The sequence below is a fragment of the Alosa pseudoharengus genome, unplaced genomic scaffold, assembly GCF_046254945.1.
Source record: "Alosa pseudoharengus isolate Yale_2024_CS ecotype anadromous, Long Island Sound unplaced genomic scaffold, YU_APseudo_1.1 YU_APseudo_1.1_scf_4, whole genome shotgun sequence".
Lineage (NCBI taxonomy): Eukaryota > Metazoa > Chordata > Actinopteri > Clupeiformes > Clupeidae > Alosa > Alosa pseudoharengus.
The window spans coordinates 18,808,611-18,829,218 of NW_027468774.1; the positions used below are offsets into that span (position 1 = coordinate 18,808,611).

Sequence of the window (20,608 nt, forward strand, 5' to 3'; positions counted from 1 at the left end):
CCAGGGGACGAGAGGGACCGAGAGGGACAATGCGGGAGGGAGGGAGGGAGGGAGGGAGAGAGAGAACGTCTGACAGGATGTAAGGAAGAAAGAAAGCAAGAAAGAAAGAAGGAAAGAAAGAGCAAAATAATGAAAGGAAGGAAGGAAGGAAGGAAGGAAAGAAGCCATTAAAATGAAATGATGTAAAGAAATGGAAAAGACCACCAAAGTAAGTAAATGAGCAAGTAAGGTGGTGGTGAAGGAGGGGCTGGGAAAGGAAGTGACGTTATGAACGACAGATAGGAAAGACTAGAGATAGGAGAGGAAAAGACAATAGAGGGCAGCCCTCTGTAACAGTCTCCTGGCTGCAGCGTCAGACACAATGGCTCTTGACAAATGTCTCCCGCTGGCCTTCCCCGGCGTCCCGTCCACATTCGGCCTTCCCAGAACTCCACGCGCTCGGACAGAGGGAGAGCGAGACTCCTGGGTTGTTTTAGGTCGTCGTGGAAACAAAAACATGACTTGCTCATTATGTGTGAGCCCTGAGGCAGGGGAGGAGGGTGGGGGGGGGGGGGGGTCGCTTGTGGACACAGGCCACATCTGCTTCATCCAGGACTAAATGAGCGAGCCTGATTGGGCAGTGTAAGCGGCCACAGTAAGCGTATGATTGGATAACATGCGCACCACACTTAGCTTTGACTGAGGACTGCAGAGCACGAGACTCCACGTTGGACAGCCCGTAGCAGGAAGGAGTTTGGAACAATTCCTGGGATGGGAGGCATTATTGGACTGAAAACTCTCAAAATGGGTTTATCAGGGTGCAGGGGTCTTTCTCGCAGACGTCTCTGTCTACCTGCCTCTGCCTGTCTGCCTGTCTGTCTGTCTGTCTGTCTGCGCACTTGTCTGCTTTTCTCTGCCTGTCTCCTACTGTGAGTACATGTAGAGTCAGTAATATGTTCTCAGATCAGTGTATCTGAAAAGTCTCAAGCACTTACTGTAGTACTGTAGATGCCATAAGCCTTTTTATGAGCATACCTATGTCATATTTGTTTTCATAAAAGCACATATGCAACATCAGAGAGGCAGAGGCTTCTCTGTCTGCTGTATTTTCTTTATGTATGTATATATATATATATATATATACATATTTTAGTATGCATCCTACCGCATATGATTTTATAGCCAAGGAGAGATATGTTGTAAATATATGTCAAACGACCATGGTATAAATATCTGTTTATGAGACAAGATGAAACAACCTAGCATGGCTTTGCCACAGCGAGAGGACCCATAAAAGAGACGTTTGTCCTGTGTTGGATAAACTTTTGTGTTCCAGAGCGATCTGGCCCCTCTTCATCTCCCTGTGCCATTCTGTCTGTGTTCAGTTCTATCACTCAGCATTCCTGTGTGTCCTCTATCACGTTTGCATTCCCCTGCCATTTTGTTTCCCAGAAGTACTCCTTGTCCCAGCGCCCCCACACCCCTTCACCCCCTCACCACTTCAGAGAAATCCAGATGCGACTGGGGTGCTTTTATGTCTGGAAGGCCTTATTACCAATCAGAGAAAATAGCAGCATTCGCTCGTTGCAATCTGTCCGTTCATTCCTGTCTCCTGGGTCAAGGGTTAGTCATTCACAGTTTTCATCAGCAATCTGAGCGGGTGTAATGCTGCTGGGTAGTTGTTGCCTTTTTTTGTGCGCTTGTGCATGTGTTTGTGATACGTGTGTTGGTGTGTGTGTATGTTTGTGTGTGTGATGCATTTTAAAGCACTGAAATAACAGGGGAGAAAGCACCATAAATATTTTATTTGCGTGAAAGCTTTATTATAGAAAATATCCTCCAAGCAAGTTTGATAGAACTCAAATGAAAGTTAAACAGACCACCCTAGTACAGATCTACCCCACTTTGGGGTGCGTGCGTGCCACAAAGCCAGCAGAGAGGAATCAAATTGTCGTCCAAAATGACCCACATCCATCACAGAGCAGCAGGATCAAACGGCAGACCCTTTGTGTCCCGGTGTCACACAGGTGCAGCTCTGGCTCTGAGGAGCTGGAGGTCTGGCGTGCGAGCACAGGGCCCTTAACCAAAACCACGGCCGCTGCCACTGGCTGGCTGCAGGAGCCTCCCTCCGTGGGTGAACAGCTGCCAAAGAATAGGACTCGTCCACTCATTTCATAGTCAATATGTTTATGCAAATAGATGGGGGGCCAAACAAATGAAACCCCACCCTGCGTTTGTATGAGAGAGAGAGAGAGAGAGAGTGTGTGTGTGTGTGTGTGTGTGTGTGTGTGTGTGTGTGTGTGTGTGTGTGTTTGTGTGTGTGTGGTGTGTGTACGTGTGTGTGCGCATGAGCACATGTGCACATATGAGTAACGATGCTTTGACTATTTTTGTCATCATCGGTGAAAGAAACCATTTCCTGTTCATCATAGGTTTCATCTATTGATTGATTACCACTTTTGTTTAAGGAAGCAATATGTGTTATAACACAGTCATTCCTGAAAAACTTTGTATGTGTTCAGTCTGTGACTAAATGTTTTGTTTTTCCTAGATTGTTTCTCTTTCTACCTCACTGGGTCTATGGGGAAATATAGGCTGGGTTATTTGTTAAATCAAATATGCACATTACTAACTCTATTACTCTTCCTCTGATATGCTGTGCCTCTCTCCTGTGTAACACCCAGAGCTTATGGTTATCATATGATCTTATTTATGAAATATATGGTAAGAAAATAAATGTATACATTTGTTAGAAAAAATGCCTGTTTTGTTTAAAATCCTATCACAGGGTATATTTAACAGCAGAAACATAGCATGGCCTTGACACATTTCATTAAGCACATCTCATCCATATTTTTCACAAATCTAAACTTTACACATACTCACAAACGTTTGTCTTTATTACTGAAAAAATATACACTTGACAAATTAATTAACTTAATTTGATTATTCTAAAGAGCATTGTTCTTTTCTAGACAGAACACACACACACACACACAGACACACACACACAAAGACTCATATGGTTGGGGAATGTGGAATCAGTGGGTGACCTCGCTGCTTTTGATGTGTGCGTGTGTCTATAATTAGTCTTAATAGAGCAGCAGCATACCTCAGTAAAGATAATAACTGTAATGACAACATTATTGTTTTAAGTAAAACTTAATGGCCTTATATTAACATCCCCTCTACATCAAAATTAAAAATCAGAGTAAAAACAGAGACAGAACATGAGAACAGAAATAAGCGTTCTCCCAACTGTCATCATAGAACATCATACATTCGTCTTCTAGAAAAAGTAAGGAGATTTCCTTCCAGTTCAAGCTGCCACTACAAACTACACGCAAACACACACACGCGCGCACACACACACACACACACACACATAAACGAACACTTGAGAGAAGGAATTTCTGTTCCTTGGGGCATGACAGAGAGAAAGAATAAGCAGTGGAGAAAATGAGTAAGTAACAAGCAGTGTGTCTGTATATCTCTGTGTGTGTGTGACTGTGTGTGTGTGTGTGTGTGTGTGTGTGTGTGTGTGTGTGTGTGTGTGTGTGTGTGTGTGTGTCTGTATATCTCTGTGTGTGTGTGACTGTGTGTGTGTGTGTGTGTGACTGTGTGTGTGTGTGTGTGTGTGTGTGTGTGTGTGTGTGTGTGTCTGTATACCTCTGTGTGTGTGTGACTGTGTGTGTGTGTGTGTGTGTGTGTGACTGTGTGTGTGTGTGTGTGTGTGTGTGTGTGACTGTGTGTGTGTGTGTGTGTGTGTGTGTGTGTGTGTGTGTGTGTGTGTCTGTATACCTCTGTGTGTGTGTGACTGTGTGTGTGTGTGTGTGTGTGTGTGTGTGTGTGTGTGTGTGTGTGTGTGTGACTGTGTGTGTGTGTGTGTGTGTGTGTGTGTGTGTGTGTGTGTGTGTGTGTGTGTGTGTGACTGTGTGTGTGTGTGTGTGTGTGTGTGTGTGTGTGTGTGTGTGTGTGTGTGTGTGTGTGTGTGTGACTGTGTGTGTGTGTGTGTGTGTGTGTGTGTGTGTGTGTGTGTGTGTGTGTGTGTGACTGTGTGTGTGTGTGTGTGTGTGTGTGTGTGTGTGTCTGCTCCTTTCTGGTTTTGTGTACATGTCTACACAAACATGAGGAAAACACATAGAGATAGCTCATGATGATGATGATGATGATGATGATGATGATGAAGGATCAGAGAAAGCGCTGGACGAGCATGCAGGGCAGATGAGAGGGAACGGCAGGCACAGTGAGAGGAGAGGAGAGGAGTGAAGCTCCAGGAGGTCGAAGGCCTGCTGCAGTTGATGCTGCAGTATTTTCATAAGGCATCCTAAAGCCTTCATTTCCCCACAGCCCACCAAGCCCAGCCGGCTTCTCACGCACACAGACCCTGGGGAGCAACAGCTACTGCTCTGGGTGTGTGTGTGAGTGTGTGACTTGGTGTGTATGTGTGTGTGTGTGTGGGGGGGGGGGGGGGGGTAACAGAAGCCGTAGATTGCTTCTGTTGCTGCTCCTTGTATGTGTGTCTGTATGTGTGTGTGTGTGTGTGTGTGTGTGTGTGTAGTATAAGTATAAGTATATATACTCTTTTGAATTTGGTCTCTGCATTTATCCCAATCCGTGAATTAGTGAAACACACTCAGCACACAGTGAACACACAGTGAGGTGAAGCACACACTAATCCCGGCGCAGTGAGCTGCCTGCAACCACAGCGGCGCTCGGGGACCCTCCGGTTCCAAGTCCGAAGCGCTAACCAGTAGGCTGCCCCTGTGTGTGTGTGTATGTGTGTGTGTGTGTGTATGCGTGTGTGTGTGTGTGAGTGTGAGTGTGTGTGTGTGTGTGTGTGTGTGTGTGTGTGTGTGTGTGTGTGTGTGTGTGTGTGTGTGTGCGTGTGTTGATATTGATTTCAGAGTAAGGTGTCCTGACCCCAGGGGGTATCAGACCTCACCACTGACCTCACTGAGTGAATAAAACTAGTGTTGCCATCACACTCAAACACCAACACACACATACATACACACACACACACACACACACACACACACACACACACACACACACACACACGCAAGCACATGGACACACACACTTTCCACAGCACAAACACATTCACAAACATCAGTGTCAAATGGAAACAGTTAACAATTCATCAGTTGTTGAACAGACAAGAGTGATTCAAGCATTTATAACTTTAATTCCGACAGTCACCCTCCACACACCATGGCATCCAATGAAGAAGAATGCAAAGCATGAGGAATTAAAACACTCCCTGTTCTCTTGATTGACAGATGATTGACACACCAGTCCACCCTCACGAGCAGGTGTGAGGACTAAGACAGCCTTGGGGTGCCTCATTAATTCTTATCAATATTTTCCGCTGTTGCTAAGCAAAAGCTCATAACCCACAGGGCTTAGGTGAATGTCTCTGGTCTACAGGTCTGCATGTTAACCATTAGCCCCCAGTGAAAAGTAGACATGCATGGCACGACTAAGTCTAAGCAACGTTAAGTTAAGCTTCTTCACGAGGCATCCATGTTGGAAGAAATCACCAGAACTGAAAGTGCATTAACATTGAGGACATGGACATATGTCACATTGGTCCATGAGTGTGGGGGTCAGGGGGCTGTTGTTGTTAGTGGTGTTTGTGTGTGTGTGTGTGTGTGTGTGTGTGTGTGTGTGTGTGTTTCGGGCAGCACAGGTCAGGTATTCGGAATGTGAAATGACTAATGCCATTGCTCAACCCACAACAAGAACATGCAGCGCCTGGAGCTATGGCTCCTGACTGCATACTTCTATACCTCTATACCTCTGCCTCTCTCTCCCCCCTTCTCTTTCCCCCTCTCTGTGTCCCCTCATCCATCCCTCTGTCCTGCATGCAGAGGAGGGGGAGGAAGTAAAGTAGAAGTGGACTGAAGAGAGGCATCCTGCTACAACACATGTAGACGTGCTGACGAGTGAGTTACTGTTTGTGTGTGTGCATCTATCTGTAGGTGGTTGTAAGCTTCGAAAAAATTATTCACTAAAAATAATTTAAATAAATTATAGACATGAAATAAGGGAAATGATCCATTGACTATCCAACTGACTAATAATCATAATTAATTAATTACATGGATGACACTCCATACACACTCATTCATAAAAACATAAGTCAAAAATAAACCCCAACTGACAACGTCGTATAATATTAAATAGACTTTAACTGACAGTGTCATTAAAATGGCATACTACATTAAATATCTCATATAACAAATATAACAAATCACAATAAAAACCTGGAGGAAAATTTGAGGAGCTATTTTAGATAATGAAGTATATCCCATACCTCTGTACACTGTAATCACACACACACACACACACACACACACACACACACACACACACACCCACACACACACACACACACACACACACACATACCTCCCTGGTAGCACGCTGGGAAAGCAGTGGGGGAGGATCTCTCATGAGCTTTGCAGAAACACCTGCATTAGAACCCCACACACCATGCATCTCTATCTGAACAAGTCTTTCCCAGACTGATCAACCCGCTGGAGTCTAGATAAGGGCAGATGGAGTTCTCAGCTCCTCGTCTGGGTCTGAGTAAATAACCCTCCCACTGGCTGAGCTTCATCTGAACAGGACAATACACACTATCACTCTCATGTCCTCCATATCCCCCTTTACAGGCCCAGCAACATGCTTGAATAGCCTCACATAATAAATAGCCTCTTTCGATATATTTTAATATGATTATTATTGTCTTATTATGAAGATTTAATTATTGCAAAATCAAATTTACTTCCAAAAACACAAAAATATTTTTCTACCAATAAATACCACTGTAGTTGTTGCGTGACTGTCTATATGTCTGCTACTGACACACAGGCTTGTGTGTGATGCTGCAGACCCCTCTGGCACAGTGCAGATATGCTGTGGCATGATAATGTGTGAACAGAGTGGGTCTCTCATGTACTTCAGGTCCAAGGACATTTTTCATTTGACTGTGACCAGCTGCAGGAAACAAGTATGGACATGGTTATGGTCATTTATTCAGTAGAAGCTTTATCCAATTTGACTTGAGCATGCAAAAACCTTAACACCAACAGCATTAGCAATGCTGGAACTTACAATAATAATAGCAGTCATAACAATAACATTTGCTTTCAGTGGTTTGAGGATATGTGTTAGTGGTGAAAGGGATTACTTTCTTACAGTAGTCCATCAAGAGACAGGAGACGGCTCCTTACTGACAATGTCACAAACACACATACATTCACTCTCTCTACCTTACTGTGTAGAAGTATTGGTCCTTTATGAGAGAGAGGGCTACTGGTAGAAGAGGGTTGTATTGCTGTTTGCCTTTTTAATCACACATAAAACGGAAGACAGAAAGAGAAGGGATGAGAAGCAGATGAGAGAGAGAGAAAGAGAGAGAATGAAAGAGAGTGAGAGAGACCTGTCTGAGTGAATGTGATCTCTCACTCCTGTTGAGAGAAAAGATGCTGTGGGGGCCCAGATGTCATGACTTCCAGGTGGTCTGGCCATGGGCTGTGTTCTCTTTCTCTCTCTCTCTCTCTCTCTCTCTCTCTCTCTCTCTCTCTCTGTGAGTGTGTGTGTGTGTGTGTGTGTGTGTGTGTGTGTGAGCTGCTTCAGACAGACAGACAGGCAAAGAGAGAGAGATTCCATATATCTTGAGGGCAATCATTTCCCTTTAACAGTGCACACTCTTTGTCATTAACATTGCAGAAAGAAACACACTGTAACAAGGTTTACAGCCACAACACACACACACACAGGGGACAATAAGGCTAACTCTGGCTTTTTACAGTACTTTTGTTGGTTCAATTTGATCAATGAGCACTGTCCCAAATGAATACATATATAACATAAAAAGATACTCACAAAGATGCTCTCTTTCTCTATCTCACACACACACATACAGAGAGAGAGAGACACACACACATTGCCACACACTAAATATCTCGATTTGCCCAAAACCAAACTTTTATAAACAAAAAATGAAGAGGAAAACCACAAAGACAATGAAAAACAACAACAAAGTGATGCAGAGCCCCAGCAAGAGGGCAGTGTGTGTGTGTGTGTGTGTGTGTGTGTGTGTGTGTGTATCTCCCTCGTAGCTACGCAGTGTGTCTTAATATCCAGGCCGGTACCTTCATTACCAGGACATCTCATTCCGTCTGGAATGCAGCGTGCCACAGCGCTCCAAACACAAGTGATTTAATAACATATCATTTTCCCTTCATATGGAACACAAAGAGCAGGGCGATGCGTTTCATGAGCAAGGAGTCCCTAAACAGTCTCGTTGTTATGGTACCTCTCCGGAGCGAAGGAAGGAGAGGGGAAGAGATGAAGAGAGAGAGACGGTGAAGCAATGCACTTCAGAATCATTTCTTACCTCAGGAGATGTACTTGGGCTCCCCCTAAAGGCCTTACAGTGGTAATTACATCTTGAAAACCATGTAGCCTTATGACAAGGGGTCTGAAGGAAGAACTGAAGGAAGTAGAAATGGCTACAGTTGAAAACCTCTTTACTCACCCACTTCTGCACATGCCCACACTCACACACATGTACAGACACAATAGAAACACACACATAGTCTCTGTAGTCTCCAGATCTGTCAGACAATTTGATGAAGCAAGACAAATGTGGAAATTTTTGTCATAATAAAAGAAGAGAATGATTGTTTCTGAAATTACACCATCAATGATTTCACTCTCGACCTTACACTCAGGCACTGACACACACACACACACACACACACACACACACACACACACACACACACACACACACACACACACACACACACACACACACACACATAGCGAGAAAGGAAATTGTGCTACTGGATGAAAGCGATCATTATCTGACAAAGTAATGTTTGTTTGCTGACAACAGGAGACAGGTAGGCTGATTGGGGAAATGTTGGCAGGTACCTTAGAGTGTTGTTCCTGCGGGGCAGAAGATGAACTAGTGTTGGGGAGAAACACTGTCTCCATCTAGCTACACTTATGTATAAAGTCCCATGGTTATCAAGTGCATCAAATGAAATAGTCTCTCTATTGATGTATACACGCAGACGGCAGACAGTGAACGCATGCTCACACACACACACGTGCGCGCACAACAACTACACATTAACACAAACAAACACAGACAGCAGACTGCAAAAATCAGCCTCGCCAGGACCACACACACTTTTATAGGACAGAACGGAACAGTTCAAGAAACCTTAGAAAAGGTCCCAGGAAGCACAACCAGCATAAAGCTTGCTCTCTGTTCTCTCTGTTCTCCCTCCTTCTCTTGAACGTCTCTCTTTCACCCTATCAGTCTTTCCCCACCACAGTTCTAAACCCTCCTTCCCGTCCCTTCTGCCCTGAGGAGCTGTTGTGACAGCCAGGGATAGGAAGAGAGAGACAGTGTGTGTGTGTGTGTGTGTGTGTGTGTGTGTGTGTGTGTGTGTGTGTGTGTGTGTGTGTGTGTGTGTGTGTGAGGTATGAGAGAGAGAGCAAGAGAGAGCAAGAAATGGCTTGAACTGAAATATTGCTGCGGGGTGGGAGGGCGAGAGGGTGAGAGAATACGTGAGTATGTAGTGGAGTGTAACACACAGACAGAGAGTGTAAATGTGCATAAGTGTGTGTGGCAGAGAGTGAAGGTGAATAGTAAAAGTCTATGAGAGGAATGTAAGAGCATGGGCATGTGGGTGGGTGGGTTTATAAAGGTCCTCTGTTAAAGTAGGGCAGCATGGAGACAGCCATCAGGCAGGGAGAACATGCTGTCGGCCACACAACATGAGAATGTAAACATCAACACCAAATCAAAGACAGGGTGACCACCAGTCGTTCAGTCATAACCAGTCGTTCAGTCACACAAAATACCTCTCCCCACACACACACACACACACACACACACAAGCTCACAACAAACAAACAAAATACAGAGAGAGAAAGAGAGAGAAAGATCCCATCACACACACAGCAAACACACACCCACACACAAACGCAGACGTGCACGCACACACACACACAGACAGAAACACAGACACCACATATGCAAACTGAGGTCATAAGCGTTTACGCCCAAATTGATCATACATCTCTCTGTGTAGCTCAAAAGGGACATTGTTCAGCCGTATATCAAGTAAAGAACAAAGAAAAACATAGTGACTTATTGGAAATGTACCCGCTCAAAGTAACATCATGATGAGGACCTCATTGACACACACCCCCGCATCGCTAACCCTTTTCACAGACGGGCAGGACAGACCTCGCTCACCCCACTCCCGCCTGTCTGCTATGGAAAGTTTGATAGCGTTATTGTCGGTGTCTGTGACTGCAGGCACTGGAGTCGGTGAGGTGCCTGGCAGGACATCACATTCTGATACCGAGCAGCGGCAGTGGTGGCAGTGAGTGCATGCACACACACACACACACACACACACACACACACACACACACACACACACACACACACACACACACACACACACACACACACACACAGACACACACACAGATGAAAATTCCACAAAGCCGCGGTGAGCGTGGGAGTTGACAAAACCTCGCCTGGAGACGTCTTCTCATTAATTCTTCCCTGTCACTGATGCCTCTCCATCAGAGGATGAGTCGACACACCTGACCCTAGGCCACAGGCTGCCTCAGACTGCAGAGGATGATGATGAGGAGGGTATTTGTTGTTACAGAGCCCAATTGTTGGTGATTCAGCTGAAGGGGAGCTATGTGGTGGAGGCATCGTTTAGGGCACCTGTCAAATAAGAGATCAAATTTGCGGAGTTTTTCCTTTCTTGTGTGTGTGTGTGTGTGTGTGTGTGTGTGTGTGTGTGTGTGTGTGTGTGTGTGTGTGTGTGTGTGTGTGTGACAGGGGCGGAAACGCCAGATGAAGCCAATGGAAACACACTTAAAAGACGTCGCTCACATCCGTCACACTAATTTCTTACCACATCTCAACAAATGCTATCAGATTAGCGCTTAAGCCAGCATTTCTCCCCTGTGGGAACATTAGGGAAATTTTGAAGGGGGAGAAAACACCTTTCATGGGACTGGCCCTGCACCGCACCAGGTTCATACAACAGGTCTATGCACTTGGTCAGAAGCGTTGCCTTCTCATTTCTCTTATTTGACAAAAATGCTGAATTAAATAACAAGAAATTGCATGCAATTTCAAGAATAAAAACACACACTCTAAAGTTTTCTTCAATCACACAAGGCAACAATTTAATGTTCTTGTGGTATTTAAGTGGTGAAGTCAGGTAGTAAAGTCTGTTTATTTATTTACCATTTCGTATATGGTTTGCATGTTTCTTACTTGTAAAATGCGTGCATGCAGCCACTGGAAATATCTACTGATAGGATCGCTGTCAGGAAAGCAACAGTGCATATCTCTCCCTTTGACAGCACCTAAACAAATTTCAGCCTGGAGCAAGCAAGATGGGTGGCAGACGGCTGCTTCACTGAAAAGGGGATTTAGAAAAGAAATCCTGCAAAGATTTAAGTTTTAGGTGAGCTCTATAGTCACACATTAAAATTCAACTCCATACATTTTACAGTAGGCCTTAAAAATAATAGTAGGCCTTAAGCATTAATAATAATAAAATAATAGTAAGTAGGCCTTAAGCAATTCTACAGTGGCAGATTTTTTTTTAGCCTATAGGATACCAGTGTGTTGTTTTCTAACAATATAGTAAGTTATCAAGAACAGCGAACGGAAAGTAGTCATGGATATAAAGCTATGTGACACTATTCTTTACAAAAAATGTTTTAAAAAATGACTTGGACAAAATAAGACTGTGAAAAATGTTATTAATGAATACCTATTAGAAGAACAATTACAAACCATACAACAAAACTATGATAAATAGGCCTACTAAAGTAAACAAAGGCTTTATGTGTCATATATTTTATCACCACACATTCCCTGCTCTTACCTACCTGAAAATGACAAGCAGGGAGGCTATTAGATCGCAGCAAAGCATCGATTTTAATTAACTGAAGTATTGTATGAACCTGCTTCAGTGATGAATAGACTATAAAAAGCTAGGCCTACTGTTTGTAACATAAAAGCAGAGCCCGCTTTATAAATACAATACAGTGTATTGTCTGTATGCTACTGAGACCTTGACTTAAGACTTAAAAAATAACCTCCGTATTATTTCAATACATTTCCTTTGATGTGGTGTTGTTGGTAGAACCTGTAACAGGTTTTAAGCCAACAGGCAGGAGGATCTGTTGAAGTAACTAATTATGTACAGGCAGTCGGAAATTGCCTTGATTCCATGATGTGGGTCCTGCCCTGTGGTGACGTGTACAACGAACGGAAGTGTACAACCGAAACTGTAACGTTGACGTAGCTATACATATTTTTGTGGCTACAATTTTCACAACTTCAGCACAGCTGTTTGAGGCAACCGAAACAATGGAGAGTCTTTATCATCAGACAAACAAGTGAGTTACGAGTTAGATAATTATGTTAGTTTGGTCATAGAGCCACAGGACTTTTAACATGTCCTTACTCTGCTAACGTTTAATTTAATGTGCACTAACGTTAGCAAGCTAGCTGCTAAGCTTACACATAGTCCGCTGTTTCATGTTGCAAGCTTGGGAGTTTGAATAACATTGTTAAGTAGAACATTTATGTTTGCAGAACATTTATTTTTATATCATTCACGAACTGGTTTCACTGTCAACGGTATTAACTTACCGTTAACGTTAGAAAAGAGACGTGGCAACTCAGTGGTGTGTGGAAATAGCTGTCATGACATTTAGCTCTTTAAAAACGTTAGCTAGTATATCTATTGAATTAACCATAAACGCAGTGTAAATGCAGTTGTGTTGTTTTATCAGCAGTGATTGAATTTATTTATTTATTTCACCCAGAACCAGACAAAGACATAGCATTAGGGCAAAACATAATGCTATCAGAGGACTTGAATGTTATTAATGAATTTAATTATTCTGTGACCAGGCAAATCCATGAAGTCCAGTCCCAGATGGGGCGACTGGAGATGACGGATCGGCAGTCAGTCCACTGTAAGTCGTCCATGGTGCTGAGGGCTCATGATTAACAGTCCCCCTAATAGGCATCTATAATCTCCCTATAATCCAGACCTGTTGCTTGTGGTCAGGCAGATACTCTTTTGCCCCTTGGACTTTGTCCCCCAACAACCTGGCATTGACATCGTCACCCTGTACAGTGATCAAAGCATTAGTCATTATATGACTATCTAGTGAAACTGGTGTCTGGGAAGGTTTCACATTCGAATGTGTACTGCACATCCATTCCTTGGGACGTGTAAGATCACTCCCATCTATGCACACCAAAACTGCCACACAATTGGACCCTGTCTAGTCTGTGCCACAAACGCAGATTTATGCAGTCATCTGTGTTTATAGTTTGAATGGACACGATGAGAGGGACTATAGAACCATATGAAAGTTTTTTTCATGTCACACCTTTGGAAAGCAACAGAGGTTGATCTGTTTTCATGAGGCAAAACAGTAAAATAGATGAAGGGAAAGGGGATTCATAATATGAAATTAAATAAAGCAATGGTTAAAAATAGAGATAAAATGTGACAAGTGAATTGGTGTAGAATGGTAGACCATTCAATAATCTATCGGTGGCAAAAATGAACTTTTTTTTTAATTTCATTGAAGCAAATGTTTTCATGTCCACATATTCTAGGAGAAGCACTTTAAGGATGTATTATTGACAGGTTTCAGGAGAGAGTACTGCTTGCACATAAGTACATGTTATCGTGATTGTGATATCACAGGGTAATATGTGACCAATGTGTTACCCACACTTTGCCGTCTGGAGACAATTAATCTTCAAATTATTCTGGATTTCGTTTGAACTTATTTTTGCAAACATCTAAATGTTTGGTTTGTTGCACTTTGTAAGTAAGTATTTCGCGAGTAAAAAACTATGTATGTCATTATTAATGAAAGAATCCCCACAGCATTTGTCATAGTTGCATAGAACGTTTGCACGGTATTGTATGTGATGTGTGTGTTTTCCCATGGGTAGTGGTGGAGAATGAGCTGCAGGCCCGCATCGATCAGATCTTCAGCCACCTGGAGCGCCTGGAGATCCTGGCCGGCAAAGAACCTCCCAACCGCAGACAGAACGCCAAACTGTGAGTCCTGACGCCACTGCTGATGTATCAACGTCCTCTCTCAAAACCAAAACATTTCCTTTGGGTTTGCTGTACCCCGGTGACGTACATCAGTGTGTCACCACCACAGCGGAGGGTAGCGGGGAGGGCTGGAGGGGTCAAGGCTGATTGAAAGGGAGGGGTTGAGAGATGAGATGGCGCACAGGTGAAGGGTTTTCCCTGGTGTGTGTGTGTGTGTGTGTGTGTGTGTGTGTGTGTGTGTGCGCGCGCGCGCAAGAGTAAGAGAGAAAACATTCCCTGAGTGGATGTGTCATTGCTAGCATTCCTGCTCCTGTGGCTGCAGAGTTGCATAAACACCCCGCAGGCTACTGCACCTGAGAGACCAGACACGCACGCACACACACACACAACTTCAATTGCTTTCCAATTCACACACACACACGCACACACTTTCAGACCCACATACAGTGTATACATGTGTTCATGCTTCTCCTCACATGTATAGATGTACACATACATAGGGGCCAGGTGTTCACAACATACACAAACCAGAGAAGGACCACTAGGGAGGACAATCATCTCTCTCTCTCTCTCTCTGCAGTCGTGTTGACCAGCTGAAATATGATGTCCAGCATCTGCAGACGGCCCTGCGGAACTTCCAGCACAGACGTTACGCCCGTGATGCCCAGGACAGGGAGAGAGAGGAGCTGATGAGCAGAACCTTCACCACCAACGTTAGTCTAGTGCAAAACTTTGCACCGCACGCACTCCCAAACACATGCCCTGCAGACAGCTTTCAGAAAACAGGCTTACTAAGTTACCTCAGTTAGGGAACTGCTTCAGGCACAACAAAACAGTGCTTCTTTGAAGTGAAGTCCATGTATCATAGAGCCTATGTAGAGGCCAGTGGGAAGACTGCGGGGTTGTTAATTGGGATTGACTAGACCTAGAGTGGACGTGGGCTATATAGGCTTAAAGATCAGCCTCACTTCAGATGCCCTCAGATACATAAAGACGCTGACATTCTCACACACTGACACTCACACATATCATCCACTTTGTAGGTTTAACTTTGCACAGTTGCTTGGCTAACTCTGACATCCTTGTTTAGTGAAACACCCTGATGTCCACTCCTACTGACTAGCACCTAATCAAATGGCTGAGATCAGTGGAGAGAGCAGAATCAATATTTGATATTTAATGCCTTTCTCGAGCCTTTGCACTACTGTTAAAATACGACTCTCTGTGTTTATATGTACAGGATGCAGATACCTCCATCCCTATAGATGAGACCCTTCAGCTGAATTCCAGCCTGCACAACGCCCACAGAGGTATGGATGACCTTCTGGGCAGTGGCTCCAGCATCCTCAATGGTCTGCGAGACCAACGAGGAACACTAAAGGTAAGGGAGTGTGTGAGAGTGAGAGTGAGCGTGTCCACTGATGATTCACTCTCTCATCGGACCTTAGGCAACTCATCTGGCTTGATCAAGTACATTTCATAAAGTGGTTTATTTGATCTCATTTTGTTTTTCATTTTTATCATTTCAGGGCACCCATAAAAAGATGCTGGACGTAGCGAACATGCTGGGCCTATCCAACACGGTGATGCGGTTGATTGAGAAGAGGGCATCGCAGGACAAGTTCATTATGGTGGGCGGAATGTTGCTGACCTGTGTCGTGATGTTCCTGGTCTATAAATATCTGGCCTGACCTCTGCCACCTCACATGACACTTGTTGACCTCGGATCATGACCACATATACGAACACTCCTGGTTATGGACCTGACTGAATGGTTAAAAGGCCATTGTGTCCTTTTAGCCCCCAGAACATGGATTTAAAGAGTTCAAACTGGGTTTAATTGGAACATCGTTGACACAGTTCCTTGAACTTACTTCAGTATGGAGCAAGAGGACCTGCAGTTTAGCGTCAGTGACTGAATCTCTGAATTCATACTTTCCCCCTTGTACTCTTTTCCTCCTTTCTTTCTTTTTCTTGTCCTATTTTTGATGATCTTTCTTCCCTTCTCTCTTCCTTCTCCTCTACTCATCTCTTAATACTGCATAAGAGAGCTGTGCTGCTAGGCAAATATTCTGGCCCATGGTAAAACTCTGTCAAGAAACTGAACCTGCAAAGCCAGCCAGTGTAAAGTGTAAATGAATGACATGACTAGAATATCCTGAAGAAACGCCCCCCCCCCCCCCCCCCATACCCCCCTCACCCAGACTGTACTCTTCTCAGTCACTGCCTCATATGGGTCCACACGGGCTGAGCCAAATGTCATTCTTCTAAGGAGCAGAGGAGGAAGCAGGAATACAAACTGTATGCAATAGGACCACATAACTCATCTTCTCTAGACAACACACAGAATCGACATCCCTCTCTGTGTAATAACATCAGATTTCAGCTGCCGTGGGTGTATTGTAACTGTTTTGCAACCCTGCAATGAGGACTGAGGGGGACTGTTTTGATATAAAGGGTGAAAATTTGCTCACTCATTTGCTGTGTTCTACTGTCTGATCAGCTTCTTATGATTCAGAAGCCCCTAACATGGAAAGTGCTTCAACCCCCAAGGGTCATTTGGTTTGTTTATAATAAACAGTAAAATAATAAATGAGTTTGATGAGTTACAGGCCAACAGGAGCAGGACCAGCCTTCAAATCCTGTTCCCGAGAAGCTGAAGCTGTTTTAATCAAAGCTGATTATAACTTGCACAACTTCACTTTGTAGTTGTGATCGATTTGAACAATTAGTTGGATCAATACTAGATGCCAGGTGCTGCTTTCACAAAACACTTTAGGTTTTTCCCTTGAGTATGACGACTTGATTTCTCCTTTGGGATTTACCTTAGGGTGTTGCACAGAATCCCATAAATGTTATCCTTAGTTAGGGGAAAACATCAGATTTACTACAATAAAAAAGAGATTTTACTGCAATAAAATTGTACAGTTTTCATGGATATTGTTTGTTGGCTTTTCCAAGGGTGCAGGAGAAAAGCTCAAATATCTAAGTGAACATTTTAAGGAGACTTTAAGGAGAACACTAAAATATGTTTTGTGCAACAGTTTTTATTTTAAGGAAATTTAGGGAATTTTTTAATTCAAGGTGTTTTGCGAAATCAGCCCCAGAGCCCTGCTTGACAGTCACAATGTGTTTGGGTGTTGCATTATAGTGTCTATATACACAGATTCCCATCTTGTGGCTCTGTGGTTGTGTATGTTTGCATCTGCTTAACTAGGGGTCAGTAACTCTAAGCCAACAGGAAATGACAACTTTTATTGACTGGCCTCAGGGAGACTTTGTCTGCCCAAGCGTCATCTTCCCCACAAGGAAGAGATTTCACTTACAGTCTGTCTTGCAATATACACTGTACCTACAGTGGTATTTGTTATTCATTGAAAAATTACACAAGTAACAATTGCAGTGCAGATCATAAAGGTCACTGTATGGATGTCCTGTTGAGCTGCTTTGTAGATTTGATTTGAAGAAGCATGGTGGGGTCACATCCTGGAGCAGCAATATAGCTGGAGATCAGGCTCCCAGGAAAGACTTGATGCCCACGCACAAGCAACTACAAGTGCAATAACTTCAAAGGGAAGATTTCACTTCAAGGATCTGCTGGTAGGTCAGATAACAAGGCATAATTTCTGTTCTAGACTGGAATCATAACTGAAAGACTACCATCAAATACAGTTGAGTGTTGTCCTATCTCACTGCTGTAGTCTTAATCCTGAATTTAATTTAAAAAGGTTTGTATTGAAGGACATGACAGAAAAGTGTTGGGATCAAGGCCAGAAGGCTGTTTTGATGCAATGGGTGGACGTGTTCTATAGCCAATAGGTCTTTGGTATCGGAAACCTCTATCAACCTGAACAGATTCATTCATACAATTGAATGTATTTGTCCCACCACAGCAGAGAAATATGTCTTGTTACACTGACCCCTACACTGTCTTGTTATGATTTATAGGATTTATAGTTTGATACCAGTGAAGACCATTAACTTTTTGGGTTAAGTATGGGAGTACTATACAACCCATGAATAGCCATCCTCTATGCCTCCCCTGTCCGTGGTCCTCCGTACAGAACACTCAAAAACAATTCTGCAGAGGGCGTAGGTTTCACTCTACTGTCTCCTAGTGGCAGCAAAATAGTGTTCTGCAATTGCACAGTTCAAGTTGAAAAAAGTTAACATCTCCAGGTAGTGAATTTCCAATTCATATGAGGATAGGGAAACAAACGATTAAACAAACTGACCTTGCAATTATGTGGAGTTACCTCGCTTATTTTTGTTGGTAAACCATAATGGATATTAAATGTTCTGGCATCAATATCAGTGAGAGGAGGGTAGGTATGTTTCTGGAACTTTTTATCAGCTGCTTCCCATTTCCTCTTTTCATGTTCAGGATCAAAACTTTTATTTACTATGCTTATGGCATGCAGAGTTCATTCTGCACCTCATAGAGCAGCTGTTCTTACATATTACAACAGCCTGTGCAGTCAGAGGTCTGAGGGGTAGGCCTAGGCCTATTCCATAAACCTCGCTGAAGGCTAAACCTGGCTTATTTCGATAAGTCTCGCTAATTTTAGTGAGAGTTCCGTTTCATTAGTGTGGTTTACGTGAATCCCAGCTTGGTAACTATAATAATAATAATAATAGTTTTATTTTTTTAGCACCTTTCATACACAGAATGCAGCTCAAAGTGCTTTACATTTGGAAAATGTAACAATAATAAAGAAGAATCAGTCATTCCTTTTCGTTGCTGTGGCTGTTTATGATCCAATCAGCAACGTCTCAGGAATATAGAAAAGAGGGGTGGGAATTTATGCCAAAGAATTAGCCTGTGTCTTAGCTGTGTTGCAAAAAACAAAAAAAGTCGGAAAACGAATCCCAAAAGACGGTTCCGTCAACCTGTACTTTCATGTTGTGTGTGCCTGCATGTGTGTGCATGTATCTTTGTGTGTTTGCGTGTGTTCTGTGTGTGTGCATGCGTAGTGTACAGTCACTAAATGTACACATATATACATGGGGCGGTGGTAGTGTAGTGGATAAGGAGCTGGGCTAGCGTGCAGTAGCCTGAAAGTTGTCGGTTCAATTCCCGGCTTCCACCGTTGTGCCCTTGAGCAAGGCACTTAACCCCAAGTTGCTCCGGGGACAATGTGATCCCTTGTAATATAGCTGACATATGTAAGTCACTTTGGTCAAGAAGTGTCTGCTAAATGTAATGTAATGTAATGTAATACATTCATTTATTGTATGGCCCCCCATAAACGGAATTCCACGAAAACTTGGCTTGCATTCAGAGGGTGTCATAATGATCCTACATTTCAAATTCCGTCCAGTTTTGAACCTGTCAGCCAAGGATACCTGCGATTACAATGCCTTGTTTTTGCTTTTTCTTTTTTAACTAGGTGGCGCTATACCTCAAATGAGTGGATATGAGATGGGTTGACATGGCCCCTGAAGGCCAACATATAAAAAAATATTGGTCATCCTAGGCCCTACAGGTCTCGAGATATTAACAGAAAACTGTGTCCAGCCATCCACAGGCCAGTTGGTGTACAGTCACTAAATGTACACATAAATTCATTTATTGTATGGCCCCCCATGAACGACGGATCAAAATGTAAAACAATGGTTCTGTGTCATCCTTGTGGGACTACATGCCCACCAAGTTTCGTGCACCCCAGTCTTTCAGGGTCCCGGGAATCGTTGACACAAAATTATTGAAGAAGAAAAAAATCCGGAAGATAAAAACTGACTAAACCCGCTCCGCAGCGGTCATAATAAATCTAAGCCTACTATATTCTTTAAAATGACCTCAATGAAATAACATTAACTGAACAAGAGTGAATGGAGTATATGCCAAGTAATTTAATTACTTCATTTTTAGTTAGTATTCTTACATGAAACCAACTTAATATGGTTGTGTTCACCCAACTTAATGCTGTTATGTTCAATTAATTCAGCATTCTTACATTGACTGAACTTAATACTGTCCTGTTCAATCAAAGTAATATAGTCATGTTCAATTAATTTAAGTTAAAAAGATATCTAGCACACATCCACATTAAGTTATGTTTAAGCGATACAGTTGCGTGGAACTAGCATGGAACCACTTGGCACACATTTCTTAAGTAACCCACATATCAGATGCAAGTCACCCATAAAAGTGCTGCTGAATGAGCAGGAGTCTTGCTGCATTAACGGCCCGTTTTCTGTGGTAAAGCATCCAGACTACACAGGATGTTTTGTTATAAATGTTTATCAATAGCCACAGCTCTTTCTGATCAAAACGATCATCAGATCTGCAGTTGAAGCACTGAGGTTGCATTTCAGTGTTTTCACAAGCGTGTAGCTTCATGGCCAGTAGCATGATCAATCATGATGTTATATAGACGGATGTTATAAAAGTGAATTGTGATTCAAGCATATGCTCTAATTCAGGTAAATGATTCATTGCAAAGGCGGTCATG

At 43.2% G+C, this 20,608-nt stretch overlaps 1 protein-coding gene across 1 annotated transcript; it reads left to right on the forward strand.

Moving 5' to 3' along the window:
• The first annotated feature begins 12,349 nt into the window (after positions 1–12,349).
• gosr2 (golgi SNAP receptor complex member 2) lies at positions 12,350–16,334 on the forward strand. Its single transcript, XM_076265136.1, has 6 exons — positions 12,350–12,459; positions 12,980–13,044; positions 14,045–14,153; positions 14,734–14,866; positions 15,394–15,534; positions 15,683–16,334. The coding sequence occupies exons 1-6, from the start codon at positions 12,431–12,433 to the stop codon at positions 15,842–15,844; spliced, it is 639 nt and encodes a 212-aa protein (XP_076121251.1). The 5' UTR covers positions 12,350–12,430; the 3' UTR covers positions 15,845–16,334.
• The last annotated feature ends 4,274 nt before the right edge of the window (positions 16,335–20,608 follow it).